Raw genomic sequence first — 23,686 nt, forward strand, 5'->3', positions numbered from 1 at the left:
GTGGTTGGAACGTCAAAAGTCAGTTCTTGAATTTGAGAAATCTTCTTGTGTAGATCAATATCTTTACATATTGGAATATCTGCCTACATGTACAAATTACCTCAACTAACCTGTACCCTGCACACTGACTTGTACCGGTACCCCCTGTATATAGCCTCGTTATTGTTATTTTATTGTGTTACTTTTTTATATATTTTTTTTACTTTAGTTTATTTGGTAAATGTTTTCTTAACTATTCTTGAACTACACTGTTGCTTAAAGGCTTGTAGGTAAACATTTCACGGCAAGGTCTACACGTATTCGGCAGTCAGTTGAGCTGCACCATGAACGGCAGCAGCAGTGTGCCCTCTGCCTCCCAGACCATTCAGATAAAAACTGAGCCAGGTAGGCCAAATAATCAAACCACCATTCATCAACCACAAGCTATATTATTTCTTCTAGTAATAGTTTTTTCAATTTTGTGTATCCTTCCTTCATGCTTATGTAATTAGATGTAGGAGTATGTTTTTATCTTGTAATATTGTGTTGAATTCTGGTTGACTTTGAATGATCAATGTGTTTGACATTTACTTAGGTATGTCTGTCAGTTGTTTATCTATTCCAGGGTCAGCTTGAGGTTTATTGTGTCTACTAAAGGGGCCAGTCAAAACAAATGAAACACATGCTCTTTGATGTTGCTTGATGGTTGTGTGTTTGTCTATGTTTTAGTTGTGGATGCATGGAGTAAGGAGGACTGCCTCACTCTTTTGGAGAGGATTCAGAGCCTGTTGCCTGATGGTGATGCCATGAAATACAAAACCACAGAGTCCCACTTTGACTGGGAGAAGGTCTGCTTCGGAGACTTTACTGGCGACATGTGCAAACAGAAGTGGGCGAAGGTGTCTACTGAGGTTAGCCAATCACAATTTCAGCCAATCACAAAAGCAGGAAATCTATTTTCTGTGTTGAATCTGTGGAGGGAAGAGTGTCACAGAAATTGCAGAAAAAAAATGTCTGTAGTCTCAATCTACTGGCAAAATGGCACTATGAAAATGTTTACAACAGAATTTCCATTTTTTATCTATTTGATACTGTCTTCAGGTGCGGAAGTTTAGGACTATGACAGAGCTCATAGTTGACGTCATTGAGTTTGTGAAGAACCCTTACAAAGGGAAGAAATTGAAGGTAAAGAATCAGATTATACCTTGTACTCATGACATTCCATGAAATACTAGGGTTATTTGGAGGAGAAGACTTGATCATTCACAATACTGTTGCCAATCTCACGCCTGCTACCATATGAATGACAATTATTCTGTTTTCCACCCTATTAGACACACCCAGACTTCCCAAAGAAACCCCTTACACCGTATTTCCGGTTCTTTATGGAGAAGCGAGCTAAGTATGCCAAGATCCACCCGGAGATGAGCAACCTTGACCTCACCAAGATTCTGTCCAAGAAATACAAGGAGCTCCCAGACAAGAAAAAGGTGATGATCAACTCTGCCATGCTCTTTCATTATGCCTTTGGGATAATCTTTATTTAATTCAAAGCCGCTCTCGCATCTAAACATGACATCACTGTATAGAAAACTGAGTGGTTTGTGAATACACTTACCTGAACTAATTACTTTTATTTTCTTGCTTCAGATTTGATAGCTTTCTGTACAGCTATACTTCTTCAATTGTAGCAGCTCTGTTTAGTTTTTCAGTTAATAGCTAATTGACTGAGGGTTACTCTCTGATCCCCACAGCAAAAGTACATCACAGAGTTTCAGCGAGAGAAGGAGTCCTTTGAGAAGAATATGGCCCGATTCAAGTGAGTGGCATTTTCTGTCTCGTTCAAGCCGGTTAACAAGTTACTTAGTGTTCAGTGGCCAAATTAACTTCCTCTTGAAAAAAAAACACGCAAGTGATCACTCCTCTATCTGTTTGTTGAAAGGGTATACCACCCATAACGTCTTTGCTCTTGTTCACGTCCAGAGAGGACCACCCGGAGTTGATAGAGGAGAGAAAGAAGTCGGACCTTCCTGAGAAGCCCAAGACGCCCCAGCAGCTGTGGTACAACCATGAGAAGAAGACCTACATGAAGCTCCACCCTGATGTGAGTGTTTGCAGAGGACCCATCCAGCTAAGTCTGGGATTTCACTGAATGGAACTGTTGAGTGTTGTGCTTCAAAAGAAAATGTCCCTGTTGGAATCCTTTGTGGTGAATGATGAATGCCTTTCCTTTCTCTGGGGTTACCAGGTGAGCCAAAAGGAGCTGAAGGAGGCTCTAAGAAGACAGTGGTCCCAGCTCTCAGACAAGAAGAGACTAAAATGGATCAGCAAGGCCCTGGAGCTGCAGAAAGACTATGCGGTAAGAGGTTAGAGGTGAAGGGTCAAGAGTAAATATTCCATAGTATAGCACCTTATCAGGACACAACTTGGTAATCCTTTACTACCTTTTCCTGGTAGAGTAAACCAGCACATTTTCCACTTCATCATGCGTGATATACACTGCCTAGAGAGTAACATGCACATGCACATTCTAAATAAATAGTATTTAATCCCTTTTCGAAAGTCACAATCGATTTCGACAATTTCACAGATTAAGTCTTGATGAGGAAATTGTCCATAATTTCTCATTGTCAACCAAAACGTTTGATTGAATCTATGGTTCTCTACAGGGTAGTATGAAGGTCTACCAAGAGGCCCATCCAGATGCTGAAGAGCACGTCAAGTCCGTCCTCACCAAAGCTGAGCGGCAGCTCAAGGACAAGTTTGACGGCAGGCCAACCAAACCACCGCCGTAAGTTGCTTGATCGGAGTCACATTATTTGAATGAAAGAACAGTGGGCAAGTGGAGGGAGGGTAGAAGAATGTATAGGGGCACAGAAAAGCGACTGAGGTGGCGCTCAATCCCCCGTCGCCAGGAAATATGTGGTCCAGTGTCGGCAGCGCTACCACTGCCAGACCCCTGTGGTCTCTAGGCAGTTCTGTAAAGACCAAAATGGATTTTTGCCCTCCTTTTTTTTTTATCCAGAGATTATGGATAGGAGATCCTTTATTTATTTGCAAACAGTAAGTTAGCTCTTGGTTTCTGTGGGGTTTAAAGACCTGTGGTGTAGTTGAATTCTATGGCGCTGAGCTAATGGTTTTCGGTCTTCAGGAACGGTTACTCCCTATACTGTGCCGAGCTGATGGTGAACATGAAGGATGTTCCCAGTACGGAGCGCATGGTGCTGTGCAGTAAGCAGTGGAAGATGATGACACAGAAGGAGAAGGACATGTTTCAGAAACGCTGCGAGCAGGTCAGTCTTGTTCAGCTCTGTTCATGAGGAAATGCAATGAAACACCAGTATTTTCCTCTTTCATTTCGTAAACAAGTCCTGGACTAGGTCCTCTGCTTCTTTTTAATAGCTGCTTCAAGTATTTTGGCCTCTATTGGTTTCAATTGTTTGTTTTTTGCTGCCATGTCATGCTGCTTCTGGGAAACCTTGCAGAAAATATAGAGAAATACCTGTTTAGAAGTGTTGTGAAGGTTTGAAAGGGTTTCTGTCATGATAACAAAGTTTTTGTCATTCACAAATCTGAGAAATGCTCTTTCTTTCACCCTGCTGCTGGTGTTTCTGGCTACAGAAAAAGAAGCAGTATGAAATTGACCTACAGAGGTTTCTAGAGGTAAGTAGAACTGAATATAACCATATCCGTAGTACTGTACATATCACACTACACATGCTTAGCTGACCTGAGTTTTAGAAGTGGAAGTCTATGAAAGCCTCTGTCGGTTCTGTTTCCCCAGAGTCTCCCGGAGGAGGAGAGGGACCGCGTGATGACGGAGGAGAAGCTGGGGGGCTCGCGGCTTGGCGTGGGGGCTGCTGGCAGCCCGCATGGAGCCAAGTCCCCCTCTGCCAAGGTGGGTCTCACAAAACTACAACAGGTATGTCACCACCTATCAGCCACTTGGCAAGTTGGGATATAGCTTTCTAAGTTACAGTAAACGCTTTTTTCACCTGGTCAGTCACAAGTAAGGTTTACTAAGTATTTCATATGTTGGGTCATGGGGATGTTTGAGCTGATAAGATACAGTGAGGGTGGATCGTTTACATTTTAAAGCAGTGGAGGCTGGTGGAAGGAGCTATAGGAGGACGGGTTTATTGTAATAGAAAAATGGAACAGCCTCAAACATAGTTTGATATTGTTCCATTTATTCCATTACAATGAGCACGTCCTCCTATTTATCCTCCCACTAGCCTCCTCTGTTTTATAGGTGTACTAAGTACACAATGTATATGTCACCTGCATTGACGCCAGGTTTGTCTCTATTGCATTCCTTCAGGAGTGCTGTCGCGAAGCTGAGCTGGAGCACTGGGTGCACGCTGGCCTGACGGCGAAAGAGAAGCGCGACGGCAAGAAGAGGACCAAAATCCCTGAGACGCCCAAGACTGCCGAGGAGATGTGGCAACAGAGCATCATAGGAGACTACCTGGCCAAGTACAGGGTGAGAGAGCAACATTTTGTGTCTGCAAAACAGCCCTAGATAAAAACATTTTTTTATAAACTGTAGGTCCATAAACATTTTTATAGTTTTCTATTTGGTTTTAGTGTTTCACATTTATATTAAAGTAGTTATCTTTCCCAACAACATAACATAAAATTTTTAAACACGGTATACCTTGGTGGGTCAAATCAAATTGGCTCGTGGGCCAGTTGTGGCCTACGGGCCGCCAGTTGAAGACCCCTGCCGTACTGCATCTAGGGATGCGCTTTAATCCATACAGAGCTAAGGTGGGATAAAAATTCTGTGTCCCGTGTCTTGTGGTTACAGAGTGACCGCAAGAAGGCCCAGAGTGCCATGGAGTCGGCTTGGAAGGCCATGGAGAAGAAGGAGAAGATCCCGTGGATCAAGAAGGCGGCTGATGACCAGAAGCGATACGAGGTTCAGTACCGGCCCGTGGTCAGTGACCAGACGTTTTGACCGCTGTCTTCTTCGGTTGTGCTGAAGAAATGTCAAAATGTTGGTTGCCCTCCCCACCCCCTGCCCCTTCTCTTTCCTCTCTCTCCATCATCCCTCTTCGTCGCACACCCTCCTCCAAGCTACCCCCGACGGAGAGTGGAGTTGGTGGATCCGTCCCGTCTGAATGCGTTTGAGTGATCTCAGTTTTTCTCGTTCTTCTTTGTTTCTTCTGCTTTCTGCCATTGTACCAGAGTCTTGACATTTGTGTGTTTGTTTGCTGGATGTCACTGTTTGCACACTGTTGAAGTATGTAATGTGAGGGCCTCCCGAGTGGCACAGTGGTTTAAGGCACTGCATCGCAGTTGCTAGCTGTGCTACTAGAGATCCTGGTTAGAGTCCAGGGTCTGTCGCAGCCGGCCGTGACCTGGAGACCCATGGGGTGGCGCACAATTAGCCCAGCTTCGTCTGGGTTAGAGGAGGGTTTGCCTGGCAGGGATGTCCTTGTCCCATCGCACTCTAGCGACTCCTGTGGCGGGCCTGGCGCAAGCACGCTGACACGGTCGCCAGGTGTACGGTGTTTCCTCCGACACATTGGTGTGACTGGCTTCCGGGTTAAGCAGGTATTGTGTCAAGAAGCGGTGTGGCTTGGTTGGGTCGTGTTTCGGAGGACGCGTGGCTCTCGACCTTCGCCTCTCCCGAGTCCGTACGGGAGTTGCAGCGATGAGACAAGACTGTAACTACCAATTGGATGCTATGAAATTGGGGAGAAAAAGGGGTAAAAAAAAAAGTATGTAATGTGTATTTCTATTGATTATCCATTCAACTGTCCCTGTGTGTAATTTTCATGAGCCATACCATTAACCATATTGCTGACCTGGGTCAAATACTTGATTTAATTTTCCTGATACAATGGAACCCTTGGGATAGTATTCCAAGTATTTGACATGTCCACTACACCCTGTGTGTGTGTGTGTGGTGGACTGTGCTTGTGGTGTAATAACAGTTATTGTCCCACAGAGGGAATTGTTGGAGTCTAGAACGCCCCAGTCAGGAGCAGGCCAGAGGAAACCCAAGTTTGAAGGGGAGCCCAAGAAGCCACCAGTGTGAGTATCCACACGCCGACTCTTTTCAGTGTTATTGCTATTACTGCTGTCTTTTTATCATATGGTTTCTTTTCTTGGCTTATCCTGGCCCATGTTCTTTTTCATTTTCTGTCTCTTTGCTCAGTCCCTTTTCCCCAAATGTCTTATTTTCTTTTCTTATTTTTCCACACCCTCTCACTATCATTGTTTTGCTCATTTTTCATGTCGTTCACCACCTTATTCGGGCACTTTATGTCTAGAAGCTCTTAGATTCACTTACTTTTGTGTGTTGCTAATTGTGTAGGTCCTTTTTATCAATTTATATAGTGCCTTCAGAAAGTATTCACACCCCTTGACTTTTTCCACATTTTGGTGTTACAGACTGAATTTAAAATGTTTAGAGTTTTTGTTCACTGGCTTACACACAATAGCACAAAATGTCAAAGTGGATTTATGTTTTTCAAAATGTTTACAGATTTTTAATTAAAAATGAAAAGCTGATATGTCTTGAGTTAATAAGTATTCAACCCTTAAGTCAATAAGTTATTGCAAGCCTAAATAAGTTCAGGAGTAAAAATATGCTAAATAAGTTGCATGAACTCACTCTGTATGCAATAATAGTGTTTAACATGATTTTTGAATGACGACCTCATCTCTGTACCCCACACATACAATTATCTGTAAGATCCCTCAGTCGAGCAGTGAATTTCAAACACAGATTCAACCACAAAGAAGAGGGAGGTTTTCCAATGCCTTGCAAAGAAGGGCACCTATTGGTAAATGGGTACAAATAAAAAAAGCAGACATTGAATATCCCTTTGAGCATGGTGAAGTTATTAATTTCCCTTTGGATGGTGTATCAATTAACTTAGTCAATGCAAAGATACAGGCGTCCTTCCTAACTCAGTTGTCGGAGAGGAAGGAAACCGCTCAGGGATTTCACCATGAGGTCAAAGGTGACTTTAAAACAGTTAGAGTTGAAGGATGGGTCAATAACATTGTAGTTACTCCACAACACTAACCTAACTGACAGTGAAAAGGAAGCCTGTACAGAATAAACATTCCAAAAGATGCATCCTGTTTGTGACAAGGCACTAAAGTAATCCTGCAAATGTGGCAAAGCAATTAACTTTTTGTCCTGAATACACAATGTTATGTTTTCAGCAAATCTAGTACAAAACATTACTGAGTACCATTCTCCATATTTTCAAGCATAGTGTTGGCTGAATTATGTTATGGGTATGCATGTAATTGGTAAGGACTGGAGTTTTTCAGCATGAAAAATAAATGGAATGGAGTTAAGCACAGGCCAAATCCTAGAGAAAAACTTGGTTCAGTCTGCTTTCCACCAGACACTGAGATGAATTCACTTTTTAGCAGGACAATAACTTAAAAGGCAAAATCTACACTGGGGTTACTTACCAAGAAGACAGTGAATGTTCCGAGTTAGATTTTCAAGCAGATTTATGTCTAAACTATGGCAAGACTTGAAAATGGTTGTATAGCAATGATCAATTTGACAGACCTTGACGATTGGGGGAAAGGTTGCACAATCCAGGTGTGGAAAGCTCTTAGAGATTTACACAGAAAGACTCAGATTGTAATCGCTGCCAATGTTGATTCTAACGTGTATTGACTCGGGGTGTAATATGTAACTAATCAAAATATATTAGTGTTCAAATGTTTCTTCCACTTTGACATTATTCACACCCCTTGACTTTTTCCACATTTGGTTGTGTTACAAAGTGGGATTAAATGGATTTAATTGTAATATTTGGTCAACAATCTACACAAAATCTGCTTTGGGCAGGTGACATTTTATCCTGAAGACAACCGTTAATTCATGTTGACTTCCTTCCATTTCATTGTGTGCATTAGCGACTCGCAACAAAGAGTAAACAGCCAAGTGATCAGTTCCTCTTCTCCCTACATTCTCCTTTCCTTCCATTTACGTTTCTCTCACTCAATTTCCATCTGACCAGTCTTGGCTAGGTTTATTTTAGGATTTTTTGCAAACTGCTATAGTGTGCCATTTTTAGAATAGGTTACAACCCCCATAACCTTAGACAGGTTCCAGACTGAAATATGCAACAAAAACATTGTTTTGATGGAGGCAAATTGTGTATTCATTATTCTAGGGGCCTACTTTGTTTCATGTTTAACAAAATCCTGCCCACTAAGTTTAAACTCACAAATGAAACACAGGGCAAAATAAAACAAGCACCAAATGTGGGTATCTACCGGTTAAAAGGGGAAGAAATGTAGCTTTCTAATGCTGCTAGCTGTATGTCTCAACTCCCACTATAAAGAGAATAACACCCCGTTGGAATAGGAGTAATGGTGAACAGTGATATTGATGAGAGACGCACCTGTTTCAGTAGCGCGAGTTGCGGCTCAAATGGGCTTGGCAGTCCTTCATTTGGCCACATATCAACTGCAATCATTTCTGTAATCAGCGCTTTGTTAAAGATGTGTGTCGTGCTTTGTATCTGTGGCAAATCATTTGAAAGATGCTGCATATCCCTTCTTACTAATATTACAGCATTGTTGCGTTAGGTAGGCCTATTTTGTTAAATATTCCCCTTTATGATGAGGAGTGGGACCTGTTAGTGGTCATTTTGTGATAACTGCACTGTGATTTAAAAAAAAAAAAATCTGTTTAGGGATTTTTTTTCTTAATGTTAAGGATTACATTTCATTTAAATGTTCACACCTTTAGTTTGTATTGAGTGATCTGTGGATGTAATTAATCTTGAATTAAACCATTCTCCTCGTCGCTCTCTCCCTCTCTCTCTGCAGGAGCGGCTACCAGATGTTCTCCCAGGAGCTGCTGACCAACGGCGAGCTGAACCACTTCAGCCTGAAGGAGCGCATGGTGGAGATCGGCAAGCGCTGGCACAAGCTCAGCCAGAGTCACAAGGACAAGTACAAGAAGCTGGTGGAGGAGCTGCAGATTGAGTACAAGGCCGAGCTGGAGGCCTGGGTCAAGGTAAGGGAGGGTAATCTTTGGGGTCAAAGAATGACTATTTGTTAGGCAACTTTCTGAACAGTGGACACCGAAGGTCACCTTGCCTGAAAATAATCAAATAAGCATTAAAATATCAAACGGAATGAGAGATCGCATAAGGAGACATTGATACAAGACGCAAACTTATAACCTGTGTTGTATTCTTATAAAATCATTAAACAGTTGAAATGATAGATCAAATGTTAACATCAGAGGCTTTGGAAGAAATCAGTCTTAACAGAATTTATTTTGTCATTTCTTCCCCCTTACTATTTTTTTCGTCTTTCTTTCTCTTTTCCCCTTCAGTCTCTCTCTCCCCAGGAGCGAGCGGTTTATAAAGAGTTCTCCACCACAGTGAGTTGCACTCTCTCAAATATGTTCTTGACATCCCACTCAACCCTCATTCAACATAGCACTTCATATACAATGCCACAAACATGCATTCATGCTATAACCCTTCAAATCAAATTGTATTTGTTACATACGCCGAACACAGCAGGTGTAGACCTTACAGTGAAAGGCTTACTTACAAGCCCTTAACCAACAATGCAGTTAAGAAAAATAAGTGTCAAGTAAAAAATAGATAAGTAAAATTGTTTCAATAAAAGTAACACATAATTAAACAGCAGCAGTAAAATAACAATACAGGGGGTATAGTCAATGTGTGGGGGCACAGGTTGAGGTAATTGAGGTAATATGTTCATGTAGGTAGAGTTAAAGTGACTATGCGTAGACAGAGTAGCAGCAGCCTAAAAGGGGGGGGGGGGGGGGGGGGGGTCAATGCAAATGGCCTGGGTTGCCCTTTGATTAGCTGTTCAGGAAAGGGGGATACCTAGTCAGTTGTAAAACTGAATGCCTTCAACTGAAATGTGTCTTCTGCATTTAACCCAACCCCTCTGAATCAGAGATGTGCAGGGGGCTGTCTTAATCGACACCCACTACTTCTTCGGCACCCGGGGAACAGTGGGTTAACTACCTTGCTCAGGGGCAGAACGACAGATTTCTACCTTGTTGCTGAATCAAATCCCTGAGCTGACCTTTCGGTTACTGGTCCAACGTTCTAACCACTAGGCTACCTGCCGCCCCAGGAGTCTTATGGCTTGGGGGTAGAATCTGTTAAGAAGCCTTTTGGACCTAGACTAGGTGCTCCTGTACCGCTTGCAGTGCGGTAGTAGAGAGAACAGTCTATGACTGGGGTGGCTGGAGTCTTTGACAATTTTTTAGGGCCTTCCTCTGACACCGCCTGGTGTAGAGGTCCTGGATGGCAGGAAGCTTGGCCCCAGTGATGTACTGGGCCGTAGGCACTACCCTCTGTAGTGCCTTGTGGTCGGAGGCCGAGCAGTTGCCATACCAGGCAGTGATGCAACCAGTCAGGATGCTCTCGATGGTGCAGCTGTAGAACTTCACACTTCTGCTATAACCTGTCATACTCCTGGTATAACCCCTAACACTAATGCTATAATAGTTGTATTCCCCATTCACATCCTTCATATGCCATAGCTACAGCTACTCTCTTCTCTGCAGCTGGAGTACTAAAAGCTGACACCAAATATATTTGATTTAGATTAAATTGCCTTGTTCTGTCTTTGTAGCCTGATGTGACTGCAATAGTGACTATCTGTATGCACAAGCGGGCATCTAACATTACTGCATTTGAATGGGGGAAAAAACGTAATCATATTAGCATCTAGCTACTAATCATCATTGCTTTGAACTTGAACCGTGTTTGTGTGCTGCCCACCCTCCATCTTTGCCGCCCTGTTCTCTCCCTCACCACCCACCCACCTTCCTCCATCCTCCTCTTCCCTCCTTCCCAATCTCGCCTCCACCCGTCTCAATTGCCCGCTCCCCCCATGCAGAAACGGCGGAGCACCACCAAGGCGCGGGGCGCCCAGGGGGCCAAGCTGTGTATGATGGCGACAGTGAAGGGGAAGGCGGTAGGTGCCAGAGCCGCAGCAGTAGGGGTCGGAGGGGGCAAGCGGGCCATGGCGTACCGGGCCAAGGTAACTCCGCCGCTCTCGCTAGACTGCTTCTCTCTCACACGCACACACACAAGCGTTAGTCACACTCACTCACTTACACACAGGCAGCGGCATGGGTGGTGGTCAGACTGTGGTACCCTGGGCTGTGTGTGTGGGCTCCTGCAATTTTAATGGTTTAGGATAAGTTAAAGCAGGGGCCCCCCGGGCACTAAACAGTATAATTATTTGAATCAGCTGTGTAGTGCTAGGGCAAAAACCAAGATGTCCACCCAGGGGGCTCCCAGTACTTTGGGAAACCCTGAGTTAAGGTAGATCATCAAGACCTGGATTCCTCTGTGAGCTTTAGTAGTCCCTACTGTGATTAAGGCTGTCTGCATTTTGTCTGTGGCAGTTGGAGTATGACACTGGTTACTCTTACATGCTTTTAGTTTGTGTGTTTAACCTGTTATCTTAGGGTGTTTTGTGTGCGTGGTATTTGTTATGCTATCGTGTTTGTCCTGTAATTGTGTATTCCATGTGCTGTTATAAGTGTGTATGCTGTGCACCATTCTGTAAACGTGTGAGTTTGCGGTAAAGGCGTGACCCTGTGCTCTCCAGCAGGATACGTCCGACTCGGACGAGGATGATAAGACGGACTCGTCAGACTCTGATGATGAAGAATCGTCCGGCAGCTCCGACAGCGAAGATGATGATGATGAGGTAAACGGCACTATGCTTTAGTGTAGACTTAAAGTATTTGAGGTGTGCTTAGTTTACCTGAGTTTGCATTTTGAGTGATCTGATTGCCTAGTACAATGGAACCAATCGAAATCAAACACAGCACTAATAGTAAAATGGATTTGACCCAGATGTTCTACTGTCTCTGTCCTCTAGAATGATGACGACGACCCATCCGAGGGCTCCAGCAGCTCTTCCTCAGAGGACAGCAGTGACTCGGACTCAGACTAGCCACCCCCCCAATAGGAGGGGCTGTGCGGGACACACCTCCTCGCGAGTCAGGCGCAGTTATAGCGGCGTCATCAAATCGCTCACACATTGGCTGCTCCCACCTCTTTCTCACAAGGAGAAATGAGACTGGAGAAAGCGAGATGAAATAAAGGGAGGAATGGAAAAGTCATGCTCCCCCTGTTGACCTGGAGCACTTTTATTCAACTGGGACGAGATCTTTTACAGGGGCTTTGTTACACGTTCAATGCCTTTCTAGGTGTTTATTATGAACTTGTTGCGACATTTTCTTATTTTAAACTTTGAAGGAAATTTCTAATTAAAGCGGTTGAGGCTTTTATGTTTTTGAACAAGACTGGTTTCTACAGAGTTTTTGACTGGGAGGGGCATATTGAGGAGTTTGCCGTTTTTTTGTCGTTGGGTCTAACAGTCCGTGCAGAGGGAGGACTGTTGCTGCTTTCCCTCCATTGAAACATCTGGTCAAACCCTCTAAAATAAAATGCACTTTTTTCTCGTGAATTCTTCGTGTGATTTCAACCGTTAATTGATGTATATTTCATTGTACTGGATTTATAGAGCTTTAATGTAAGAAGTATGCTCAGCTCTGTTACTGATGGGGTAGGTTTGCAACCTATTCCATATAATACATAACTTATGCTGCGTTCATAACCAAGTGGCACTTGAAAGTGTACTTATTAGTGGGAAACTAGTCTCATCATCCCTGAGCTCTGACTTTTCACACATGCGGACCTCTGTCACCTAAGGAAATTACATGCTACAAAACACAAGTTTAAAATGTAAATGCATCCAACTGGTAATTTACTTGGGCATGAACGCAGCATTAGACATTTCTATGAAGGGACGATCCACAAAATACAGCCATACTTTTTTCCACTAACCTTGGCAATAGTCGATTTCCCTAAACAATTGTTAGTACCTGTATGTACTAAGCTTCAGTATTTGACATTGCAAAAGTATCCCTTTCTGAACACATCTGCAAAATAACTTTTTGGGCAACCTGACCAAATTCACAAATGTGTGTTACAGATCCATCACTCACTGAAAGCAAGTCTAAGACACGGTAGATCTATTTCTATGCTTCCCGTTCTTCAGTTTTTGCATAGCAGTTTCAAACAGCTGAAAATATATTTCTCAGCAGTTTAGATGGTACATTGATTCTCTACACTATATACTAGCTTGTTATTAGAATATTTGCAACCAGGAGATGGCAGTGATAGCTGCATAGTCCACCTTTAAATTCTGATGCATCAATGTCAATTCAAAACTAAGTCATGCAATTTTCCATTAAACATTCATTACAATTGCTCATACTGTCTTTATGTAAAATGTACATAATTCACAAAACAAAAATTACATGTTGCTTTTATAGACATTTCTATATATATATATAAACAAACAATCTTCAAACTTGTCTTTCCCCAGATATAATACACATACAGCCACACATCCCCTGTACCAGGAGTGATACCAATAAATACAAACACCTGTGCATAGTGCTTTGTAAAGACTTGCAACAAGCATTCAGAACAGCCCATGGATCCTTACAAATGCATTCATTAATATAAACCCCGTAAGGTCTGTCCACAACTCTGCGGAAATGTAATTAGCATAACATCCCCATAAAAATCTGTAATTTATACATTGGATGCATCTCAATCCACCGCATCCGCGGTGAAAGACAGAGCCGTGTTTGTCAGACCATGAGACATCCCGAAAATCGATCTTCTCACAAAATTGTCTGTGGCATCTGAACAGTTTGGCCTACATACTATTATGAATCCTCCATGGAAAGATGACTCTCGCGAACACGTACAAGTCGGTTGTTTTGGCCTCAAGCTTTGTCTGAAGGTCCCCTGGTACCAGTTGAAAAAAATGTACGGAAGTATATATGGACACTGTTTAGTGCCAAAAAAGAAAGGGGTTAGATACACGTAAACAAAAATCCTGATCTTTCAGATAAAGGACAGACACTTCAGAACAAACTTCCTTTAGATTTTTTGTTTGGGGGGGGGGCTAGCTGTTTCATGTAGTGAATGTTATACAATGTGTTTGCATGGGCTAATAGTAGTAAGGCCCAATTTCTTTCTTCTATCAAATAATGTACTTTTTTTTCTCCTTCCATACTTCAAGGGGTCTTAAGCCAAAATCAAATAGTAAAATGATCCTTGGTATGACCTTAAAACAATTGCATTTAGCTTTGCCTGGGGAGTGCCAAGATGAAGGCACGGTAACTTCATCACAGCGCCCTCTATCAGTCCTCTAGTGTAAATATAAATCCTTGGCGTTACCCTATTCCCTTCCTGATCGGCTACATAAACTGAGAGCAAAGACGAAACCACATTTACATTTAAGTCATTTAGCGGACGCTCTTATCCAGAGCGACTTACAAATTGGTGCATTCACCTTATAATATCCAGTGGAACAACCACTTACAATAGTGCATCTAAATCTTTTAAGGGGGGGTTAGAAGGATTACTTTATCCTATCCTAGGTATTCCTTAAAGAGGTGGGGTTTCAGGTGTCTCCGGAAGGTGGTGATTGACTCCGCTGTCCTGGCGTCGTGAGGGAGCTTGTTCCACCATTGGGGTGCCAGAGCAGCGAACAGTTTTGACTGGGCTGAGCGGGAACTGTGCTTCCTCAGAGGTAGGGGGGCGAGCAGGCCAGAGGTGGATGAACGCAGTGCCCTTGTTTGGGTGTAGGGCCTGATCAGAGCCTGAAGGTACGGAGGTGCCGTTCCCCTCACAGCTCCGTAGGCAAGCACCATGGTCTTGTAGCGGATGCGAGCTTCAACTGGAAGCCAGTGGAGAGAGCGGAGGAGCGGGGTGACGTGAGAGAAATCCCACAAGCCATTTCTGCCTACCTTACAAAGTCCAAGTGTTTGGGGTCGTGTAAAAAGGTAATGGACTGTCTCTACAAATATTTGTATCGCTTTGAGAAAAAAACTTGAAATAAAACGGGTCATTGTCAGCAAGTCCAGTATCAAACACCAATTTGCAATTTGTCCATGCAAATCACTGCATGACTTAACATTACCTCAATCATGCGAAACCTAGGTCAGGGTTCCATTTCAAATGCCACTGAGAAAACAAAAGGTTCTCAGATTAACTGTATCCACTTGTCTATTTCATAGCAATACACTCACTGTACTATGGAACTGACAATACATCTAATTTAACTAGACTGGTGTCTAGCAATTCCCCACTGGAAAACTTGTTTTATTGTCAATGCAATGGTGGAAACTCAATTAAGGAATTACAAATTCCTCTCTGAATGTCATAAGTAAAGTACCAAAGACAAAACAAAGAGACCAAGTAGAAAATAGACGATCCAACGTGCATTGCTTAGTTCTGGACACTGGAAAAGCCATTCTAGTGAAGACAAAAATATATAACACTTTTCATTAACTTCATTTATCCATCTTCATCCCTCATTTACATCCTACAGACCATTCGTCTACATACGTTGCACACAAGTATTAGAAAACACAATGAAGAGGCCCCATTTGTTAGTCTCAATATCACCCAGTTACATTTGATCCGAATGAACAGTTGCGGTTCTGACGTCCATAGCGAACCTATTACACAGTCCCAACCAACCAAAGTAGTCCCGACATGCTTTACAACTGCAGTTCAATAAAACATAATTATTATGATTTCTTTTTTAAAGGGACTTTTTCATACACCACCAGAACATTGTCATCTCCATATGACTATTATAATAATAACAACAACTTACTTCCCACTCGTCCACACCAAACCATGATCAAATCTAGAACTATAGAAATACGCTGGTCAAAATCTAAAATCAACACAACTATTTTGTCATGCTATTGTGATATATTCGAAATAGTCCGTAGATCAACAGCACCTCTTCAACCTCAGGAGGCTGAAGAAATTTGGCTTGGCCCCTAAGACGACAACTAACTTCTACAGATGTTACCATTGAGAGCATCCTGTCGGGCTGTATCACCGCCTGGTACGGCAACTGCACCGTCCGCACCCACAAGGCTTTCCTGAGGGTGGTGCTTTGAGCCCATGCATCACCGTGGGCACACTGCCTGCCCTCCAGGACATCTACAGCAACCAGTGTCACAGGACCTCAGCCACCCGAGCCACGGCCTGTTCACCCCGCTACCATCTAGAAGGCGGAGACAGTACAGGTGCATCAAAGCTGGGACCGAGAGACAGCTTCTACACTACATTTACATTTTAGTAATTTAGCAGACGCTCTTATCCAGAGCGACTTACAGTAGTGAATGCATACATTTTTTTCTCCGTACTGGTCCCCCGTGGGAATCGAACCCACAACCCTGGCGTTGCAAACACCATGCTCTACCAACTGAGCCACACATGACCAAAAGTATATGGACACCTGCCCATTAATCATTGCATTCCAAAATCATGGGCATTAATATGGAGTTGGTCCCCCCTGGACACTGATGTTGGGTGATTAGGCCTGGCTCGCAGTCAGCGTTCCAATTCATCCCAAAGGTATTAGATGGGGTTGAGGTAAGGGCTCCGCGCAGGCCAGTCAAATTCTTCCACACCGATCTCGGCAAACCATTTCTGTATGAACCTTGCTCTGTGCCCGAGGGCATTGCCAAAATAGGGAAGGCCTTCCCCAAACTGTTGCCACAAAGTTGGAAGCACAGAATCGTCTTGAACGTCGTCGTATGCTTCAGCGTTAAGATTTCCCTCCACCGGAAATAAGGGGCCAAGCACAAACCATGAAAAACCTCCCCAGACCATTATTCCTCCTCCACCAAACTTTACAGTCTGCACTATGTATTGGGGCAGGTAACATTTTCCTGGCATCCGCCAAACCAAGATTCGTCTGTCGGACTGACAGATGGTGAAGCGTGATTCATCACTCCAGAGTGTGGCTCAGTTGGTAGAGCATGGTGTTTGCAACGCCAGGGTTGTGGGTTCGATTCCCACGGGGGACCAGTACGGAGAAAATGTTTTATGAAATGTATGCATTCACTACTGTAAGTCACTCTGGATAAGAGCGTCTGCTAAATGACTAAAATGTAAATGTAGAACGCATTTCCCCTACTCCAGAGTCCAATGGCAGCAAACTTTACACCACTCCAGCCGAAGCTTGGCATTGCGCATGGTGATCTTAGGCTTGTGTGTGGCTGCTCGGCCATGGAAACCCATTTCATGAAGCACCCGATGAACAGTTCTTGTGCTGACGTTGTTACCAGAGGCAGTTTGGAACTCGGTAGTGAGTGTTGAAACCAAGGACAGATGATTTTTACGAGCTACGCTCTTCAGCGGTCCCGTTCTATCAGCTTGTGACACCTACCAATTTGCAGCTGTGCCATTGTTGCTCCTCGACATTTCCACTTCACAATAACAGCACTGACAGTTGACTGGGTCAGCTTTAGCAGGGCAGAAATTTGACAAACTGACTTGTTGGAAAGGTGTCATCCTATGATGGTGCCACGTTGAAAGTCACTGAGCTCTTCACTAAGGCCATTCTACTGCCAATGTTTGTCTATGGAGATTGCATGACTGTGTGCTCGATTTTATACGCCTTATACACAACAGTGGGGGCTGAGATAGCCAAATCCACTCATTGTGTCCACATACTTTTGTATATATGGTGTATTTCTTTTGTTTCGGACTGACATTGCTCGTTCTTATATTTCTTTCTTTCTTTATTAATTCCTTTCTTTTAGATTTGCGTGTATTGTTTTTGTATTTTTAGGCATTACTGTACTGTAGAAGCTTGGAACATAAGCATTTTGCTACACTCGCGATAACATTAGCAAATTATGTGTACGCGACCAATAAAATTAGATTTGAACCGTTGTGAAGTGACAATGACAAGATTACATTGACAACAAGCGTGGCAACCTGATACTACACATGCAATCAACTGGGGACGTGACTGGTTGCAAATAGGCTGGCGCCATTTTGATAAATGCAAGTTGCCAGAAACTCTTCCGTTTTAGACTTTGACCAGGGTTTGTCTTCCACCCCAAACAAAGCCCCCTTTCCCAATCCCACCAACAACCGTCCTATTCCAAGCAGCCAAAATGGCATACACTCACACACACAAACACGCACTCAAGTCTTTTGTTGTCATAAGGGGACCTCCAGGAGCTTTTTGTGGAGGTACTGCTTCACCTCCTCTATACCATTCAGCTTCTCCAGCTCATGATAGGGCAGCTGTGGAATAGAGGAACAACAGAGGGAGTGAGGAAAAAGAGGAGCAGAGGAGAGAGAAAACACAAGGAGGGATGTCAGTAACACTGTTAGTTTTTACTTATTGGCAAAGCGGACCATTAGTAGACCAGTTTCCTGGTAGCAGTTGCCAATTCAAAAGCGTCATCGGATGATTGTAATGGAGGTAAAGGAATACTGACATTTGGTTGAAATGTGGCTGTAAGATGTTTAAAATGTGGTTTATAAAATGTTTTTAAAAAATGTGGTTTTTAAGATGGTATGGGCTTACCTGCAGAATGAAGTATCCCAGGAGCAGCAGATGACGGTCTCTCATGGCCCGGGAGCCCACCAGCACCTCAGAGTTGTGACAGTAGTGCCACTTGTCATTCACCGACATAACCACTCTGAAAGAAGAAAGGAAGTGGTATATAGCGATTAACAAATTATTTCTCATTTAGAAATACATTTCTTATTCACACAAGTGGCAAAAGACAGTAGAAAGATGGCAGACCTCCCAGAAAAACAATCTTTCTTAAAGTTATTCGCTAACTTGCATTGCTCCACTGATGCATTATCAAGCATTTAGTTGAGTAGTATAAGGATAGAAATCTGACTGGACAGGTTTGGGGATCCCATCAGCACTGACCTCTTGAGCTGCCGCTGGTCCCCAGCTCGATCAGCCGGGTGCAGTTGAAGTGGTGAGGTGGGCTTCACGTCCCCGTTTGCCTCATAGAATGCAGGAAGCTCGCAGTTGAGCCCCTGACTCGCCGGCCCCACATGCGCCCCTCCCTCGTCCTCCAGGATTTTTCCAATGGAGAATTGGAAGAGGGAATTGGGGGCAGCCGTGGCAGATCCCCCTACCCCGGAGGCCCCTGGATGTGCCAGGCTGTCTGAGGGAGGGCTGCTGAGCGTGGAGCTGTCTTGGCTCTCCAAAGAGTGCTCCTTGGCCAGGCTGGAGTAGTAATCGGCCGACGTGTAGTAAGGGTTGTAGTCCAGAGGGCCCCCGCCGTTAGGGCCCGCCCTCTGGGCCGAGGAAGGGTTTGCCCCTCGCTGCATGTGGTAGGGCAGAAAGTTCACCGCATCGTCCCCCTCGACGGGTTGCTGGTCCCCCCCTACCTCTAGTGGGGCGAAGGGGGAGAACTTTTGAAAGTCTGAAGTGAGGACTGTCACGGCTGTGGATCCTTCTGGGGTTTTGGGGGCCATACTTAGGGAGGTCCCTGCCCCTGTCCGGATAGGGAGAACTCGGCCAGAGCCATCAATCCACAGCAGGAAGTCTAAAAAGGAATGGGGATATAGAGGATTAGGATTGCAACATTTAGGGTTGAAACTTTCCCTAATATTCCTCAAACTTGGAATTTAGGAAAACCTGGGAATTTTGTGAAAGTTTCCAGAATTCTACAACCCCAAAGAGATTACAGTACTACATAATGATATACCATTGTGTTCAACTGTGTGGTATCTTACAGTAGAGTCTACATCAGGTTGGATATCCGCAGTACCCCGCGGTTGACCTGCAAAAAAACTCTGCTGGTGGGTGAGAATGAAAACATTCTTTCAACCCGTATGTCGGCTCGCAGTTTGAACAATTATATTACGGGTCAGAAACATTTGAAAACAAGATAATGTTTTACAAACCCAGGAGCTTGTTGTGTTACAGAATGGAATTCGCAACATCATGCGAGTGATGAGGCAGACATGCAGCTCTGGAAAAAATTAAGAGACCGCTGCAAAATGATCAGTTTCTCTGGTTTTACTATTTACAGGTCTGTGTTTGGGTAAAATGAACATTTTTGTTTTATTCTATAAACTACTGACAACATTTCTCCCAAATTACAAATAGAAATATTGTCATTTAGAGCTTTTATTTGCAGAACAATGACAACTGGTCAAAATAACAAAAAAGATGCAGTGTTGTCAGACCTCGAATAATGCAAAGAAAATAAGTTCATATTCATTTTCAAACAACACAATACTAATGTTTTAACTTAGGAAGAGTTCAGAAATCAATATTGGGTGGAATAACCCTGATTTTCAATACCCAGCTTTCATGCGTCTCGGCATGCTCTCCACCAGTCTTTCACATTGATGTTGGGTGACTTTATACCACTCCTGGCGCAAAAATTCAAGCAACTCGGCTTTGTTTGATGGCTTGTGACCATCCATCTTCCTCTTGATCACATTCCAGAGGTTTTCAACGGGGTTCAGGTCTGGAGATTGGGCTGACCATGACAGGGTCTTGATCTGGTGGTCCTCCAGCTACACCTTGATTGACCTGGCAACATTGCATCTTTTTTGTTATTTTGACCAGTTGTCATTTTCTGCAAATAAATGCTCTAAATGACAATATTTCTATTTGGAATTTGGGAGAAATGTTGTCAGTGGTTTATAGAATAAAACAAAAAATGTTCATTTTACCCAAACACATACCTATAAATAGTAAAACCAGAGAAGTGGATAATTCTGCAGTGCTCTCTTACATTTTTTTCCAGAGCTGTATACTGTAGGGCACAAGCCATGCACACAGTGAATCAGAGAACTGTCCATTATTCGTGTGGTGCTGAAAACATATGTTTCATTCCCCCACGTGAGAATACGTTGCCAAGCTTAGGCTACTTTTCCTGGCTTGCATAGCTCACGTGAAAATGGCTAACGTAACTGGAGAAATAGAAAGGTTCTGAAATACACCATAGTGGAAACAGGTGGTACGTGAGTGAAATCTCCGGTTTGGAAGGATTTTGGAGTCATTGTGGACAAGGACAACAACCCCAGTAGATGGATACACAGCCTGCAAAAAGTGCAAGCCCGTATTTGTTTACCATAGGCTAATTCAGTTTATTACCAGTGAATTATTACGTTAATTCAGGCTTTTGTTCATTTAGACCATAGACTACACAGGCCACATCAAGTTTATTTGCCAGCAACATACCACCCTGCATCCCACTGCTGGCTTACCTCTGAAGCTAAGCAGGGTTGGTCCTGGTCGGTCCCTGGATGGGAGACCAGATGCGGCTGAAAGTGGTGTTGGAGGGCCAGTAGGTCTAAAAACATATCCCAATGCCCCATGGTAGTGATTGGGGAAATTGCCCTGTTTAGGGTGCAGTCTTTCAGATGGGAAGTTAAACGGATGTCCTGACTCTCTGTGGTCACTGAAGAGCCCATGGTATTTATCGTAAGAGTAGTGGTGTTATCCCCGGTGTCCTGGCTAAATTCTCAATCTGGCCCTCATACCATCATGTTAACCTAATCATCCCCAGCTTCCAATTGGCTCATTCATTCCCATCCTCATCCCTGGTCGTTGCTGCAAATGAAAACGTGTTTTCAGTCAACTTAGCTGGTTAAATAAAAGTTTAAAACAGTGCGAAAGGTAACATTTTGAGTTAGGCTATAGCCTACAAAATAAATGTATTTTTGCAACCTATATTCGATTCTGGGAATTGTTTACTTAAGTTTCAATTAAACTATTTGATTATCATATTAAATGTTAATGTCTTGTTTTGTTGTTGGCTATAGGATTTCATTCGGTAAGAAAGCTAATTAGAACACGCTTTTCCCTCCAGAGCGATTCAAGTTGTCAATGTGCCGCATCTCATTGTGAAAATACAAATATATTGTTCTTAGTTCATGGCATGGTTTCCTTTATCCCAATATTGATTATACATGTAGACAAATTAATTCATGCAGGGAGGGGAAAAATAGCCTAATCTAAAACAATTAAATAAATTGGTGTTATTTGGTGTGTCACGGATCAGCTCTAAGAACAATTCTATTTGGGTTGGTCGTGATGTTGAGAATAATCTGTCCTGGTGTCTGGTGGTGTTCGGAATTGATAAAGGCCGGCGTGGGGCAGGTGTGGCAAAAAAAAAAAAACTGACCCGTGCAGGTCTCTATCTTACAGTGGTTGTTGGGTTTAACACACAATCTGGTGTTTGTTCAATGTACCTGTGTAATACCCAGGGGCCAGGACTTCATCTTGCTTGTAGCCATGCTCTCCAACCAACTGTCTGAGGGCTTCAGCAACAAGACCCTTGTAGCTGAAAAACACACAGAAATACAATCAGGTCAACCAGATACTTTTCATGCTTCACTGGGATTTGCAATGAAAAGGCAGACATAATTCAATAAAGAAAATAGATGACCATGCACCAACTAACAGTTGGTTAACCAATCACTCTAGTACTGCACCGTACCTGTATTTGCGGTTGACCTCATCAGCGGTCAGCGCATGGTCAAACATAAGCACCTTGTGCGTGTCCTGGAGCCGTGGACCGGTGTAGTCCTGGTACTCCAGCTCAACCGCTGCGTCCAACAGAGACAAGTAGCGAAGCACGATCAGCGCATAAGGACTGTCTACAAATGGGGGAACCAGATCCACAGAAACAAAGACATGAGCGAGAGCAACTGTCTAAAATGGCCGATCATTAAAATGAATCACATACAACTGAATGGGATTGAGTTGGGGTATGTGGGGGTACTATTCCACTTCATGCATCAGTTCATTTATGTGTGAGTTCATTAGTTGTTTATTAGGGGTCACAGCTTGAGGTTTATTGTGTCTACTGAAAGGGGTAAGTCAAAAGAAATGAAACACAGCTGTTCTTTGATGTTGCATGATCACTATATGCGTGTGTGCGTGCCCCTCACTGGTGACGTTGCTGATGAAGGCAGTGGAGAAGACCCTGTGCAGCACCAGGCCGGGAAAGTGGCCCAGCTGGAACAGGGACATGAGGATATTGACGGTGGCTAGCGGGGAGCTCAGGGCCTTAAGCTCCAGCATCACCTCCAGCTTGGAGAAGAACTGGACCTTGTTGGACGGCAGGTAGTTCATCCGGCTGAAGGGGAACACCAGCTTCTGGATAACCTGTGGGGAAAAGAGAAAAGCCATTATCGTGATATTACCAAGTATCAATTTTTGCTGCGAAGAGACAATCATTAGATCATTTGTTTTGGTGCTGTCCATATTTAGCTTGTTTTTGGTCGCAGGTTCAGGAATGTCTGAAAAATTGCAACATTTACCTGGAGCTAACTCTGCAAATAGCACTGCTGGGTGATTTAAAAAGTCAGTCAATCGATCAATAATATAATAATACTCTTAGCAAAAGAATGTTCTTCTTTGTGGTCCGAACACCTCAAACTTCGTCTGTCCATAAAAAAAAAGTCCAATCTTCCTCTGTCCAGTGTCTGTGTTCTTTTGCCCATCTTAATCTTTTCTTTTTATTGGCCAAGTCTGAGATAGGGCTTTTTCTTGAGACTGGTGTTTTGCGGGTACAATTTAATGAAGCTGCCAGTTGAGGACTTGTGAGGCGTCTGTTTCTCAAACTAGACACTCTAATGTATTTGTCCTCTTGCTCAGTTGTGCACCGGAGCCTCCAACTCTTTCTATTCTGGTTAGAGCCAAAATGATCAAATAGCCTTTTAAAATGATAAACTTGGATTAGCTAACACAACATCCCATTGGAACACAAGGAGTGATGGTTGCTGATAATGGGCCTCTGTACGCTAATATACATATTACATAAAAAAAATCTGCAGTTTCCAGCTACAATAGCCATTTACAACAT

At 43.4% G+C, this 23,686-nt stretch overlaps 2 protein-coding genes across 8 annotated transcripts in view; one reads left to right on the forward strand and one right to left on the reverse strand.

The window, feature by feature from the left end:
• The first annotated feature begins 238 nt into the window (after positions 1-238).
• On the forward strand, positions 239-12,453 carry LOC106568666 (nucleolar transcription factor 1-A). Of its 4 annotated transcripts, none has more exons than XM_014139183.3 (19): positions 239-384; positions 709-890; positions 1,081-1,164; positions 1,314-1,469; positions 1,734-1,798; positions 1,963-2,083; positions 2,228-2,338; positions 2,649-2,770; positions 3,131-3,272; positions 3,601-3,642; positions 3,764-3,901; positions 4,301-4,462; positions 4,790-4,918; positions 5,936-6,021; positions 8,800-8,989; positions 9,314-9,361; positions 10,867-11,010; positions 11,587-11,688; positions 11,863-12,453. In XM_014139183.3, the coding sequence occupies exons 1-19, from the start codon at positions 324-326 to the stop codon at positions 11,935-11,937; spliced, it is 2,160 nt and encodes a 719-aa protein (XP_013994658.3). In that variant the 5' UTR covers positions 239-323; the 3' UTR covers positions 11,938-12,453. The 4 variants fall into 4 exon arrangements, with proteins under 4 accessions (XP_013994658.3, XP_013994659.3, XP_045549772.2 ...); XM_014139184.3 differs by having other exon boundaries at positions 11,590-11,688; XM_045693816.2 differs by having other exon boundaries at positions 4,790-4,900.
• Positions 12,454-15,122: 2,669 nt separating this feature from the next.
• The window catches only part of LOC106568668 (uncharacterized), a 30,337-nt gene continuing 21,773 nt past the window's right edge, over positions 15,123-23,686 (reverse strand). For all 4 annotated transcript variants that reach the window (XM_082960703.1, XM_082960704.1, XM_014139192.3 and 1 more), the window contains 6 exons: positions 22,770-22,986; positions 22,316-22,475; positions 22,068-22,159; positions 18,775-19,402; positions 18,418-18,532; positions 15,123-18,131 (listed from right to left, as the gene is read on the reverse strand). In XM_082960703.1, the coding sequence (XP_082816829.1) occupies positions 18,045-18,131; positions 18,418-18,532; positions 18,775-19,402; positions 22,068-22,159; positions 22,316-22,475; positions 22,770-22,986 (1,299 nt within the window). In that variant the 3' untranslated portion in view covers positions 15,123-18,044. The remainder of the gene's footprint in view (positions 18,132-18,417; positions 18,533-18,774; positions 19,403-22,067; positions 22,160-22,315; positions 22,476-22,769; positions 22,987-23,686) is intronic.

Source organism: Salmo salar, chromosome 14 (assembly GCF_965601325.2).
Source record: "Salmo salar chromosome 14, fSalSal1, whole genome shotgun sequence".
Taxonomy (NCBI): Eukaryota; Metazoa; Chordata; class Actinopteri; order Salmoniformes; family Salmonidae; genus Salmo; species Salmo salar.